At 39.0% G+C, this 15,810-nt stretch overlaps 1 protein-coding gene across 3 annotated transcripts in view; it reads right to left on the reverse strand.

Moving 5' to 3' along the window:
- LOC111155172 (ring finger protein 168) overlaps positions 1–15,810 on the reverse strand; it is a 42,276-nt gene that overhangs the window by 4,776 nt on the left and 21,690 nt on the right. For 2 of the 3 annotated variants that reach the window (XM_022515262.1, XM_022515260.1), the window contains exons 4-6: positions 15,274–15,453; positions 12,650–12,771; positions 3,024–3,105 (exon numbers count right to left, since the gene is read on the reverse strand). In XM_022515262.1, the coding sequence (XP_022370970.1) occupies positions 3,024–3,105; positions 12,650–12,771; positions 15,274–15,453 (384 nt within the window). The remainder of the gene's footprint in view (positions 1–3,023; positions 3,106–12,649; positions 12,772–15,273; positions 15,454–15,810) is intronic. The other variant, XM_022515263.1, reaches the window with a different exon arrangement.

A 15,810-nucleotide genomic window follows, 5' to 3' on the forward strand; every position in this document is an offset into this window, starting at 1 on the left:
AAAAAGAGAAAAAGAAAAGAAAACCCTGACTTTTGTCAGTATTATTTTTCTTTTCACTTACAGGTCTTAGGTAAGTAAATACCCAGGATTAGTTTTGACCACAGAAAAGTCTTAAGAAAGGCTTTGGTGAATATTTGCAAATGACGGATCAGATAAAGGGCTAGTATCCAAAAATCTATAAAAAACTTATCAAATCAACACCCAAAGAACAAATAACCCAATTAAGAAATGGGCAGAGGACATGAACAGACATTTCTGCAAAGACGACATCCAAATGGCCAACAGACACATGAAAAAGTGCTCAACATCATTCGGCATCAGGGAAATACAAATCAAAACCACAATGATATACCACCTCACACCAATTAGAATGGCTAAAATTAACAAGTCAGGAAACGACAGATGTTGGCAAGGATGTGGAGAAAGGGGAAACCTCCTACACTGTTGGTGGGAACCCAAGCTGGTGTAGCCATTCTGGAAAACAGCATGTAGGCTCCTCAAAAAGTTGAAAATAGAAGTACCTGACAACCCAGCAATCACACTACTGGGTATTTATCCTGAAGATACAAACGTAGTGATCCAAAGGGGCATGTGCACCTGAATGTTTATAGCAGCAATGTCCACAATAGCCAAACTATGGAAAGAACCTAGATGTCCATCAACAGATGAATGGATAAAAAAGATGTGGTTGGGGCGCCTGGGTGGCTCAGTGGGTTAAAGCCTCTGCCTTCGGCTCAGGTCATGATATCAGGGTCCTGGGATCCAGTCCTGCATCGGGCTCTCTGCTCAGTGCGGAGCCTGCTCCCCCACTCTCTCTCTGCCTGCCTCTATGCCTACTTGTGATCTCTGTCTGTCAAATAAATAAACTCTCAAAAGAAAAAAAAAGATGTGGTGTATATATATACATATGTGTATATATATACCTGTGCTATATATACACACGTGTATATATACACACATATACCTGTGGTGTATACACACACACACACCTGTGGGGTGTGTGTGTCTGTGTGTGTCTGTGTGTGTTGGAATACTATGCAGCCATCAAAAGAAATGAAATCTTGCCATTTGCAATGACATGGATCAAACTAGAGGGTATTATGCTGAGCACAATAAGTCAATCAGAGAAAGACAATTATCATATAATCTCCCTGATATGAGGAATTAGAGAGGTAGAGTGGGGCCTTGGGGGGTACGGAAGGAAAATATGAAACAAGATGGGACTGGGGAGGGAGACAAACCATAAAAGACTCTTAATCTCAGGAAACAAACTGAGGGTTGCTGGGAGGTTGCCGGTGGGGAGAAATAGAGTGGCTGGGTTAAGGACACTGAGGAGGGTATGTGCTACGGTGAGTGCTGTGAATTGTGTAAGACTGATGATTCACAGACCTGTACCCCTGAAGCAAATAATACATTATATGTTAATAAAAAAGAAGACAGACAGACAGACAGACTGGCTTTGGTGAAAATTTGCCTCAGAACAAAAATTACTCCTTGTTGTTAGAGACCTTAAATCTATTCTTTTACCTATTTGCTTTGCCTTTTTCATTTCTTATAGCATTTCTTACCAACCAGTCCACTTTGGACTGGATAAATTCCAGGTTGCTTACCTGCTTTTGCTGTGAATATGAACACGAGGGTAGAACAAATATCCCTACCCTACAAAGGCCTCCTCCATCCTCAGTTCTAGTATGAGCCAGATCATCTAGACCTGAATCCTCCCTCTAGCATCTCTACTTAAGGGACTGTGCACAAGTCTCTGTGTGTGCCTTAGTTCTTAACTGTAAAATGGGCACAAGAATGAATACCTACCTTAAGAGAGTTGGTGCTTGTGGTGGACACTCAAGAAAATAATACAAACATTATCTGGCACATGGTAAATGCCAATTAAATGACAGGTTTTAAACTACCTAGCTGAGTTTTTAAAAGATCTAGGAGGGGTGCCTGGGTGGCTCAGTGGGTTAAGCCTCTGCCTTCAGCTCGGGTCATGATGCCGGGGTCCTGGGATTGAGCCCCACGTTGGGCTCTCTGCTCAGCAGGGAGCCTGCCTCCACGTCTCTCTGCCTTCCTCTCTGCCTACTTGTGATCTCTGTCTGTCAAATAAATAAATAAAACCTTTAAAAAATAAAAAAAAGTAAAAAATAAAAAATCTAGGAACCTCTTAGTAAAGGGTTAACAAAACGTCTCTGTAGGAAATCAACCTTGGCGTCAGCTCACATTTCCTAGTTCTATTTTCCTAAAAACCTGATAAAGGTGCAATGTCACCTGTGCTACTAGGCCACATAGCTTATGGTAAAAATGATTTTACTGGTGAACTGCATCTGTACTAGGAGAACTATGATGATCTATAAGCAACCAATGGGAAACCAGGTCTTGGGGCTTCTGTAAGTGACTTATAACTCTTCTGACCCGGTATGTTCCTTCCCAGGACCCCTGGAGGCTACACCCAAGGGTTGTCACAATAAATAACTGACTCTTATGGGGAATAGGGCTTCTAGGGCCTCCCCATTCTCTGCACTGTCTCATTTCCATGCTGTCACTTAGGAGCTCTACAGTGAAGGCTCTTGGGGCACAGATACGCCTACTAGCATGTTTTGTTTCTTATCCTCTAATTTTCACTGACACTGAGGCTGGTACCAGGTGTAGCCTATTTGGTTTTGCAAGTTTGATTGTCTAAGCCGGGGATCCACAAACCATGGCCCATGAACCAAATTCCGCCTGTTGCTTGCTTCTGTAAATAGTTTTACTTGATCAAAGCCTATTTGTTTATGTACTGTCTGTGGATGCTTTCACTTGAAAACATAGCTGAATAGTTGTGACAGAGTCCATAAGGCCACAAAGATATTTACTATCTGGCCCTTTAGAGAAATTTGTTGACCCCTAGTCTAGGGGAGCCTAAGATGACTAAGGAAGGGTATTCCATATACTACAGTGACTATAAAGAAGTTAGGAAACTACAAGTATTAGCAACCCATAGCATTAGTAAACTTGCCAAAGGAAGAACATCTTTAGCATCCACATACCTTAAATATGCAGTTCTTTGGGCTTCCTTGTACAATATCAGACTGCGATGCTGACCCAAGCTGAGATTTAGGTGACAAATACCTTACCAAAAAAAAAAAAAAAAGAAAAGAAAAAAAAAATTTACCAAAGTTTGAATGCTTTGACAGACAAGTGGCATGTGACCACTATAATAAGCCAGATTACCTATTTATGTGAAGACTGATCTGTTTGGCTGATTTGATCACAAAGAGTGTATTCTAACTCCTTGTCTCAGGTATTTTGGCCTAATACAAGAGCCATACTTAAAAGGCTGAGTATTACTATATTTTAGTGAAAAACAGCAGCAAAGGAAATAAAGGTCAAATCTAAATATTTAATTCTCAATAAACATCGGAACAACACAAGACTATAAAGTCGTTCCAAACGTAATGTACATGACATTTTAAATCAGGAGAAAAGAGATATTTCTTTTTAATGCCAGGAATTCCAGCTGTTTACTACATTTCTAATGTTTACCATTGGGAAAGCACTCATGATTAGATTCTCTACCACTCTGGTATAGAGATTTTGTTAGATACACATTTTGTATCAACTATCTGCCTAGAAAAATACAAATACATCAATACATCAGCATAAGGGTATCTCAAAACGTCTAAGTATTTTTAATAGGCTGTCTGCCACAGAAAACATGGAAGTTTGTAATATGATGAAAAAATGCTATAAAACAAAAGGGAGTAAAAGGAGATAGTAGGCATATTTTAAAAACTGTAAAGAAATTCAAACACATATATAACTATGCTTAAAAATGACAGAGATGTCCTAAAATGTTGGCTGCCTTCAAGTGGTGGTAACTTTGGGTGATTTTCAAGGAGTATCTAGCTGTTGTTTTTATAATTAAAGAGAACAACAGAAAAATGTCTGAACTGCAAATAATATGTAACACCCTAAGTTCCATTGTGTCCAAAGTACCAATTAGTATGTGGAACAATAAAATAAAATCTAGACAAAGATATCATTTAAGAAATCCCTTATAGATCAGAGTTGATCAATATTTAGTTGAATCAATCTAAATACTTACTCTGCAAACTAAGTACAAGAACTACCGTTTTTTTTCTTTTAGATTTTATTTATTTGACAGAGAAAGAGACAGGGAGAGAGGGAACACAAACCGGGGGAGTGGCAGAGGGAGAAGCAGGCTTACGGCTGAGCAGGAATCCCTGGGATCATGGTCTGAGCCAAAGGCAGAGGCCCAACAACTGAGCCACCCAGGTGCCCTAAGAACTACCTTTTCAATCAATAAGAGAAAACAGGAGCCCAGGTTTAGTCTCATTTTTTAATTAATGGGAAAGCGTGTGCACATATGTGCATGTGAGGGGGAGAGGGAGAAAGAATCTAAAGCAGCCTCCATGCCCAGCATGGAGCCCGACCTGTGGGACATGTGGCTCAATCCCACGACCCTAAGATCATGACCTGAGTCAAATCAAGAGTTGGATGCATAACTGACTGAGCACAGCTAATCTCATTTTAGTTTTGTTTCCCAAAGCTGAAGAATCCTTCTGCCAAAGCTGGATTAGTTATCAAAATAGAATTACTATAGCATAAGTTTTTTTTTTTTTTGAACTCCATAAGCAGAGAACGTGACCAGATACTTATTCAACATAATCAGGAAAGACTGATGAACTATCCCGAATATTTTTTATGATAACTGGGTAATGTATGAATACATGCTCATTCTAAAAAAGTAAACAGAAATATAGGACATACATGCTACCATCCCTTTCCATTCCTATTTGCTTTCTCATACGTAACCAATTTTTTAAAAAATATGATTTCTATATAGTACATACTTTTTTTTTTTTAAGATTTTATTTATTTGACAGATGACAAGTTGACAGGCAGGCAGAGAGAGAGGGGGAAGCAGGCTCTCCACTGAGCAGAGAGCCCGATGCGGGGCTCGATCCCAGGACCCTGAGATCATGACTGGAGCCGAAGGCAGAGGCTTAACCCACTGAGCCACCCAAGCGCCCCTACACTATCTCTTTTTTAAAACAATCATATTCTTCTGTGATTTCCTTTTTTTTCACTTATGTCTTAAAGATCTAAGTATATATATGTCTATCTCATGAAAACAAATAATTTACAAGAAAATAGTTGCAAAACATATGTAAGAATCATAATACACTGCGGTTCAAGGAGGGGGATACTGACTGGGAAAGGACACGAGTTAACCTTTTGGAAACACTCTGTAGCTTAATCTGGAAGATGCTTTATACGTAGTTAAAAATTCACCAAAACAACACTTAAGAATAGTATACTTTAATATATGTATGTTACAATTTTTAAAAGTTTTAAATCTTTATATAAAAACCCTTATACTTGGGGCGCCTGGGTGGCTCAGTTGTTAAGCGTCTGCCTTTGGCTCCGGTCATGATCCCAGAGTCCTGGGATCCAGTCCCATGTCAGTCTCCCTGCACTGCATGAAGCCTGCTTCTCCCTCTTCCACTCCCCCTGTCTCTCTGTCAAATAAATAAAATCTTTAAAAAAAACAAAAACAAAAACCAAAATATCCCTTACACTTATCGCCTAGCTTAAAGTGAGGGGAGGATCACTTATTTTAACATCCTTTATGGGGCCCCCTCTTTGTCCCCTCAGAGACTCGACTATCCTGAGTTTTCCCTTACCTTTTTTTTTTAAATATTTTATTTATTTATTTGACAGACAGAGATCACAAGTAGGCAGAGAGGCAGGCAGAGAGAGGGGAAGGGAAGCAGGCTCCCCGCTGAGCAGAGAGCCCGATGCGGGGCTCAATCCGAGGACTCTGGGATCATGACCTGAGCGGAAGGCAAAGGCTTTAACCCACTGAGCCACCCAGGAGCCCCTTCCCTTACTTTTAAAAATAGTTTTACCACACCTTTGAATCCTTAAACATGTACTCCTTAGTAATGAAGGATTTTGACCTTTACATAGATGGAACCATACTACATGTATTCTACAACCTTTTCCTTCGCCCATTTTCATGATTTATGTGTGTTATTCTCAGCTAGATTCATTCTGTTGGATAGTATTCAGTTCGACTGGGGACATCTGGGTACTTCTGCTCTTTGCTATTATGAATAGCACTGCTGGGAACATTCCTCTATGTATCTTCTAGGGTTTCTTTGGCATCTATGCCCCAGAGTTCTAGAGTATCAATCTTTTACACTCCCACCAAACACAGAAGTGCTCCTTATTGTCTACGATACTTAATACTGCCAGAAAGCTATTTTTTCCAATAGGATGAGTGTGAAATGCTACCTCACTGTGATTTTAATTTGTGTTTCCTCAATTACTAATGAGGTTCAGTATCTTTTCAAATATACATTAACTTTCAGGTTTCATTTACTATGAAGTCAAAGTTTTTTACCTATTTTTCCTACTGATTCTTTTCTTACTCAGAGGTGGGTATTTCTTTAATAGTACGTTACCTTTTCTCAGTTAAGTAAGTTAAAATTTCTTCCTCTTTTTTTAAGCAGGCTCCATACCCATCGTGGAGCCCAGCATGGGCATGAATTCACTCATGAGATCAGGACCTACACTGAGATCCAGGTCAGATGCTTAACCTACTGAATCATCAAGGCACCCCAAGTTAAAATATCTTCTTAAAGACCGAAGATCACCATTTTATTTTCTTAAAGGTATTTTGATAAAAACGTTCTTAATCTTATAATCTAATTACATATTTTGCTCTTTAAAATTCCCTTCCCCAGGATGCCTGGGTAGCTCAGTCAGTTAAGTGTCTGCCTTCCGCTCAGGTCATGATCCCAGGGTGCTTGGATCCAGTCCTCCACTGGGCTCCTTGCTCAGCGGGGAGCATTCTTCTCCCTCTGCCTGCCACACCCCCTGCTTGCACATGCTTGCTTTCTCTGACAAATAAATAAAATCTTCTCAAATAAAATCCTTCCCCAAAGATAATCTCCTTCATTATCTGTCTAAAGGTTTATAGTTTCATCCACCATAATTTTTCTATACAGTATGAGTAGAGATCCAAGCTCATTTTTTCCTTATATAATCAATTGTCCCAACAGCATTTATTGACAAATTCATCCTTCTGAACAGCTGAAGAGCAATGATGACTACTGTACTGGTTACCCAAAGTACCTCAAAACTTAGTGGTCTAAAACAACAAATATTATCTCAGTTACTGAAGGTCAGAAATCCAAGGGCAGCTTAGCTGGGTGGTTCTAGCTCAGGATCTCTCATTAGAGTCTAGGGAAGATGATGATCAGTGATCTAAAGGCTTGATTGGGGCTAGAGGATCACCTTCCAAGAAGTTAACTCAAAGGTTATTCTGGAGGTCCCACTTCTTTACTGGTTGTTGGTAGAAGGCCCCAGTTCCTTACCACACGGGCCTCCTCATAGGGCTGCTCACAACAGGGCAGCTAAATTTTCCAGAGCAAATAATCCAAAAGAGAAAAGTCACATGTCTTTTACAACTTAGTCCCCAAATACCCTTCAAGTAATTCTATGTGTATACTTAAGTCCAGCCTCTATTCAAGGGGTGAAGAACTGGGCTCTGTCTTTTTAGGGGAAGAGTTTCAAAGAATTCGTGGGCATATTTTATAAACACCAAAGCCCTCATGAAGGCTGCAAAAATAGCTGTATTTCTAAACTACTACATTGCCTCATTTTGTTTATCCATCCCTGTGCAAGTATCATATATATTTAGTTACACATTTTAAAGCATCCAACTCTCCACCACACATTTTCTCTCTCCTTGGTGGTATCTGAAAGCCCTTTCTCTTCCATATAAATTTTTAAGTCAGTATGTCAAGTTTAAGAAAAGGTTAGGATTGTGATAGATGTCAAAAATTATCAAATTGGGATGCCTGGTGGCTCAGTCAGTTAAGCGTCTGCCTTTGGCTCAGGTCATGATCCCAGGGTCCTGGGATCAAGATCTGGCATCAGGCTCTTTGCTCAGTGGGGAGCCTGCTCTCCCCTCTGCTTGCCTCTCTCTGTGCTTGGGTTCTGTCTCTCTCTGACAAATAAATAAATAAAACCTTTAAAAAAAATTAGGATTGTGATTTCAATTGCACTGAAATCTGTTGGTCAGTTTGGGGAGATCTGACATTTAGCATTATTGTAATACTAGACATCTTCTAATCCATGAATCCTGCACATTTCTTTAATATGATAAAATTTTATAATATTCTCCATAAGGTCTTACAGATTTTACTGTAAATTTTTTTCTAAGGACTTTTTATTTTCTAATGCTATAATAAACTAAATCTTAGTTAAAGTTACATTTTCAACAGAACTTTTGTACAGATTTTATTATCTACCAAACTTGCTAAACCCTTATTGATTTTTTTTTTTTTAAAGATTCTATTTATTTATTTGACAGAGAGAGACACAGGGAAAGACACAGCAAGAGAGGGAACACAAGCAGACGGGAGTGGGAGAGGGAGAGGCAGACTTCCCGAGGAGCAGGGAGCCTGATGTGGGGCTCGATCCCAGGACTATGGGATCATGACTTGAGCTGAAGGCAGAAGTTTAACAACTAAGCCACCCAGGCACCCCACCCTTATTAATTTTAAAAATATATCTCTGATATATATATATAAATGTATTTTATATATTCCACCTCTAATAACAATGGTTTCTTTTCCAAGCTCTTATCTTTTGTTTCCTTTTATTATCTTACTGTGCAGACTGAAATCTCTAGAACAACACTGAACAGAAGTGGTAAATAACAGACCACTCTTGTATTTTCCTGTTCTTAATGGGAATAATTTCAATTTCCTACCATAAAGTATGCTATCTGTTATAAATTTTTTGGCAGATATCCATTAACAGATTAGTTTATTCCTATTCCCACTTTATTAAGAATTATCATTCCCATGCTTTTGATATTGAAACAGTTAATAGGGGGGCGCCTGGGTGGCTCAGTGGGTTAAGCCTCTGCCTTCGGCTCCGGTCATGATCTCAGGGTCCTGCGACTGAGCCCCACTTCGAGCTCTATGCATAACAGGGCGCCTGCTTCCCCCTCTCTCTCTGCCTGCCTCTCTCCCAACTTGTGGTATCTCTGTGTGACAAATAAATAAAATCTTAAAAAAAAAAAAAAAGAAAGAAAACAGTTAATGGGTTAATAGTTAATACGTTAACATTAAATTATCATCTAATATTAAGTCAGTAATGTATTCCTGGGATTGTCATTTTAAATATATTCTTGGGCCACCTGAGTGACTTGGTCGGTTAAGCGTCAGACTCCTGGTTTTGGCTCAGGTCATGATCTCAGGGTCATGATACAGAGAGCCTTGCATTGGGCTTTACGCCCAGCACGGAGTCTCCTTGGGATTTTTGCCCCTCCCTCTTCCTTCCTCTCTGTTCCTCCCCGACTGTGTACTTGAACTTTCTCCCTCTGTCTCTAAAATTAATTAACTAAATTTAAAATAAAGTATTTATTTACTTTCAGCCTTTCTCCCTTTTCTGATATGGCATTTAAGGATTTCTAAATACTTGAGTCCCCTCCCAAAAGCTTAGATGTATAATACTTTCAGTTTTATTATTTCCATCGAGATTTCTTTAGCCAAAGAATTACTCACCAGTTTTTCTTAATTTTCAAACACCTGAGTAGCCTGTTTGTTAATCATTTTAAATTTGAGATGAAATCCATATAGCACAAAATAAACCATTTTAAAACATACAATTCAGTGGCATTTTAGCATGTTCATGAATTTGTAAAACCATCACCTCTATTTCGTTCCAAAACATTTTCATCATTCCCAAAGGAAACCATGCATATGTTAAGCAGTAACTTCCCCCATTCCCACCTCTCCCCAGCCACTGGCAACTCCTAACCTGCTTCCTATCTTATAGATTTACCTACTCTAGCTATTTCATATAAATAAATAAAATCGTATAAAAGTCAACCACTTTGTATGGCTTATTTCATGGAGCGTGTTTCTGAGGTTCATTTATGTTACAGCATGTATCAGTATGTCACTCCTTTTTAGAGCTGAGTAATACACTGTTGTGTAGCTTTTCCACATTTTGTTTATCCATTCATCCTTCAATTGACATTTGCATTTGTCCAACCTTTGGCTGTTTGAAGTGCTGACACAAACATCTATATACAGATATTTGTTTGAATTCCTGCTCCCAATTCTTTTGATTACATAGGTAAGAGTGGAATTGCTGGATCATATGGTAACTCTTTTTAACTTTCTGAGGAACTTCAAATTGCACCACTTTACATTCCCACCAGTAACTGTACAAGATTCCAATTTCTCCAATCCTTGCCAACACTGAAATTTTCCTTTTTTTGGATTACAGATATCCTAGTGGATGTGAAGTGGTATCTAATCGTGGTTTTCATCTGCATTTCCTAATAATACTAATCACTAATAATACCGGGAATCTTTTCATGTGCTTATTGGCCATACATGTATCGCTGGAGAAATGTCTATTCATGCCCTTTGCTTATTTTGGAACTGGACTGTTTGCCTTTTAAGTCATAGAAGAATTCCTTACATAGTCCAGAGATTAGTTCTTATTTGTTTTTAACTTTGCTTTAACTTTAATCTATTAGTTTCTTAATTTCTTCAATTTCTTTTAAATTCATCTGTCCATTTTTTTTTAGTTTTTTTTTTTTTAATTTTATTTATTTATTTGACAGAGATCACAAGTAGGCAGAGAGGCAGGCAGAGAGGTGGGGGAAGCAGGTTCCCTGCTGAGCAGAGAGCCAAATGTGGGGCTTGATCCCAGGACCCTGAGATCATGACCTGAGCCAAAAGCAGAGGCTTTAACCCACTGAGCCACCCAGGTGCCCCCTATTTTTAAATACCTAGTAAATTTTTTTTTAAAGATTTATTTATTTATTTATTTGACAGACAGAGATCACAAGTAGGCAGAGAGGCAGGCAGAGAGGTGGGGGAGCAGGTTCCCTGCTGAGCAGAGAGCCCAATGAGGGGCTCAATCCCAGGATCCCTGAGATCATGACCTGAGCTGAAGGCAGAGGCTTTAACCCACTGAGCCACTGAGGCGCCCCTCTAGTAAATTTTTATCTTTATTTATTTCAAAGTATGTATTTAGGTACATGAAGATCCATGACAGTTACATCCCTTAAGCAGAACAATATTACATCGATATGAAATATCTCTGCTTTTCTCTTAAATGGTTTTGTCTTGATTTCTACTTTGCAAAATATCAGCATCAATAATATTGATATTGAGACATCTATTTTTCTCTCTTAATAGCAATCTCCTGTTTTAACTGCCCCCCAAATCTCCACCTCCCTGCTCCAAAATGAAAATTTCTGAGTTTTGGAAGGACATAAATTACCTGAACATATTTACTCAACTGAGCCAAAAACCCTTACATATTTTTATTAATTTATTTTTAAAATAGGCTCCAGGGGCGCCTGGGTGGTTCAGTGGGTTAAAACCTCTGCCTTTGGCGCAGGTCATGATCTCAGGGTTCTGGGATCAAGCCCCCTCCACGGGGAGCCTGCTTCCTCCTCTCTCTCTGCCTGCCTCTCTGCCTGCTTGTGATCTCTGTCTGTCAAATAAATAAATAAAATCTTTGAAAAAAATAAAATAAAATAAATAGGCTCCACACCCAATGTGGGACTTGAACTCATGACCCTGAGATTAAGAGTTGTATGACCTATCTACAAAGTGAGCCAACCAGCTGTCCCTATTTTTAAACTCTAGATTGTGGTTCTTAAATGTTTCCAATTGTTAATTACTACGGGAACGCTTATATCCTCATAAAATCACGAACTCTACCTGCTCCTGGAGGGGCATTATGAGGAGACTAAATCCACTTCACTACAGACTACCTGACTCATGCTTTTTGTATAGTAGAGAAAAAATATAGTGCATAAACTGAGGGAAAAAAGGATGGGGGAATGACCTAGATGGCAAGTTATAAACTCTCAGTGAGGATGACCTTATATGGGACTAGCTTTTCTCATTTGAATCTAAACCAGGAGAAAAAGGAATCCAACTGGTTAATTCTGAGAAAAGAGGAACATGAAAATCCTGAGCTATCAAGATAAAAAAAGACTTCAGGGACACCAAGGTGGCTTAGTCAGTTAAGCATCTGACTCTTGATTTTGGCTCAGGTCATGATTTCAGGGTTGTGAGAGTTAGCCCTGTGTCAGGCTCTGTGCTGGGTGTGGAGCCTGCTTGGAATTTTCTCCCTCTCCCCTTGCCTCCCCCTGACCACTCTCTTAAAACAAAACAAAACAAAACAAAAAAAGGCTTCATATCTCTCTTCATGCTAACTAGGCATCTAAGCTATGTAAGTTGCACCTTATTTTCACTTTACATCAATCGCAGACCATTTGGAGAGTTTTCATGCAAAGTTCATGGACCAAATCTTAACAATCAGCTGACCAAATGAGCAAAAACACCAGCATACAGTAAGTGATCAATAAATAACTGACAGAGGCACCTGGGTGACTCAGTCAGTTAAGTATCTGACTCTTGATTTTGGCTCAGGTCATGATCTCACAGTTGTGAGATCAAGCCTCACATTGGGCTCCACTCTGGGCATGAGGCCTGCTTAAGATTGGCCCTCTGCAACCCTTGTCTGTGCACACACGCTCTCTGTCTCCCTCTCTCTCCCTCTCTAAATAAATACATACATATTCACGTTCACTTACTTATGAATATCTCCAGTGTTTGTTTGTTTGTTCTTACTTTTCTTTTGAGACTTGGTTGTGACTGTATCAGATTTTCTGGAATTCAAGGGAGAAGCCAAGACACTTCCATCACCGAAATTGTTCTTCAACAGAAAAAGCATAACAAACATTATTAAAAGATATTATAATAAAATAAGCTATTATTTTGACTAATTCAGAATCCACAACAGAATTTTTCAGGAATTATGCTCACATTTAAATTCTACACATCCTTTGAATAATACGACCATGCAAAAATTAGTATAAATAGGATTACGTCCATCCAAGTTGGCCTACATTAATTATTTTTACTTTACATTATAAAGCACAAAGGGCATGATGATACTAATAACCATTATTCTAATGAATGACTTCATATAACTACCTTAATCTATAGGGGAAAATTCAAAGAGCTGTGGAAATACTCGGAATAAAAGGTAATTTTATGTAAAAGCAATTTAATTTAGGGATTTAAGAGCATACCAGTATCATAAATATTTACTTGCTATACTAGTCTCATAAACTTCTTACTATACTACTGGAAAAATTAATATACTTCGTGGTAGTACACATTTGGCCAAACTTTCTCAAGTAAACCTAGAATTCTTTTAAAATATCAATAGATCTACTCTTAAAAATCTCTGTTTAAAACAAGAAGGTTTAGGTTTTGTTGTTGTTGGTTTTTGTTTTTTTTAAAGATTTTATTTATTTATTTGACAGACAGAGATCACAAGTAGGCAGTGAGGCAGGCAGAGAGAGAGGGGGAAGCAGGCTCCCTGCTGAGCAGAAAGCCCGATGTGGTGCTTGATCCCAGGACTCCAGGATCATGACCCGAGCTGGAGGCAGAGGCTTTAACCCACTCAGCCACCCAGGCGCCCCCAAAACAAGAAGGTTTAGAAAAGACTATTGACAGATAAAGATGACCCCAAATTCTCCTCTTTAATATATTTTCTTACCTATGTCATTTATTTATTTATTTATTTGAGAGAGAGAGAGAGAGAGAGAGAGAGAGAGAGAGAGACAGCAAGAGAGGGAACACAAGCAGGAGGAATGTGAGAGGGAGAAGCAGACTCCCCACTGAGCAGGGAGCCCAGTGCAAGGCTCGATACCAGGACCCTGGGATCATGACCCGAGCCGAAGGCAGACACTAACTGAGCCACCCAGATGCCCCTGTCATTTGCTGTTCTATTGATCAATGTCTTTTATTTAATTTCCTGATTATGTACCTTTCAAAATTATTCTACTAAAATTTTAAAAAGAAGAAATATATGAAAAAGGGCAGGGGTGCCTGGGTGGCTCAGTTGGTTAAGCTTCTGACTTGACTTTGGCTGAGGTCATGATCTCAGGGTCCATGTTAGGCTCCATGCTGGGCATGGAGCCTGCCTGGGATTCTCTCTCTCTCCCACTCCCTCTGACCAACCTCCCCACCTCTAAAAAGGGGGGGGGGGGCATATAATCTAAAACTTAGGTACACTATTATGAATAGTATGCATCTCAAAAAAAAAATCTCAATTCTGAATATATTTTGTTTTGGTAAGTGCATTTTAAGATACTTGTTCAAAAGCAGAGGAATTGTTTTTAGAGGTTCTCAAACCTGAATGTACACTAGGCTTCCCCAGATGTCTCTGGGAATGGTATTCCCCAAAACCCATCCTGAGAGATCTGATGCAGTAGATTTAGAACAGATATGGGAATTTGTATTTTAAAAGAACCCAGGTGATTCTGCCAGGTTCGTTCAAATCACTGGGTCCCACTGTGCCCTCAAGTCTTAAAAGTATGGTCTTATCATCCTTCTATTCATTTAGTAATTTAACTATAGCAAGATAATAAAATCCAGGTCTAGTGTACTACTTAAAAATTAAATGTGCTTCACTTCCAAAAAGTAATTTGCATCCATGCAATGGAATATTATGCCATTCTTAAAAAGAATTAGATAAGACTGTATGTATTCACAGGAACAATCTCTAAGATATATCAAGTGAAAAAAGGCAAGGTAAAAACAGTGTGACTGATAATGTTCTTTTTAGGTGAGTAAGAAAAAATAAACTGTTAGTAGTGCTAACCTTTGGGGCAAGAGACTAATGGAACAGGAATGAGAATACAGAGGTGGAAGGGGAGAAAGGAACCTTTCACTTTGAATAGCTTTCCTATATACTCTGAATTTACTAACATATTAAAAACACTTTTTTACATATACTTCAATCAGAGCAAATATATAACAACATGCAAAAAACATAACAATATGCAAAAAAAGATCTGTTTTGTTGAACAAATATGTCAGAAATTGCTTCTAGTCATGGTGAAAGATCTTTGAAAACCATGTTGTCGGGAAGCCTGGGTAGCACATTTGGTTAAGCGGCTGACTCTTGGTTTCAGCTCGGGTTGTGAACTCAAGGGGTGTGAGATCTAGCCCTGAGTCAGGCTTTGTACTCAGGGTGGAGTCAGCGTGAGATTCTCTCTCCCTTTCCCTCTGCCCCTCCCACTCATGCTCTCTCTCTCAAAAAAGTAGATCCTTAAAAAAAAAAAAAAAAAAAGAAAAGAAAGAAAACCACATAGTCTAAAGCAATAGGAACATTAATACTTCAAAGTTCTCTCCTAAAACTTACAATATTAATGCTTAGTTTTCTTGCTAGTTCTTCATCACTTTTCAGTTGTTCTTCCATCTCTCTTCGCCTTTTTTCTGCCTGTAGTTTTTCCTCCTCTTCCTCCTCTGCTAATAATCTCTGTATGTATTCTTCACTGGCTTTATTTTCTTCCTCCTCACAGGCTCGTCGCTCTGCCTCCACCTTAAAAATGATTAATAAAGAACATATCTCTGAACTTTTTAATATACTTGCAACATTCCTGTTTTTTTCTTAAAGTAGGCTCTATGTCCAGTGCACAGCCCAACACAGGGCTTGAACTCATGACCCTAAGATCAAGGCCTGAGCTAAGATCAAGAGTCATATGCTTACCCAACTGAACCACCCAGATGCCTCTATATTTGCAATATATATATATTTTTTAAGATTTTATTTACTTATTTGAGAGTGAGAATGAGCAGTGGGAGAGGCAGAGGGAGAGAAAGAGAGAGAAGCAGACTCCTCCCTGCTAAGCAGGACCCAGCTACTGGGCTTGATCCCAGAACCTGGAGATCATGACCT

The sequence above is a fragment of the Enhydra lutris genome, unplaced genomic scaffold (assembly GCF_002288905.1).
Source record: "Enhydra lutris kenyoni isolate GAN:26980312 unplaced genomic scaffold, ASM228890v2 scaffoldscaffold39, whole genome shotgun sequence".
Lineage (NCBI taxonomy): Eukaryota > Metazoa > Chordata > Mammalia > Carnivora > Mustelidae > Enhydra > Enhydra lutris.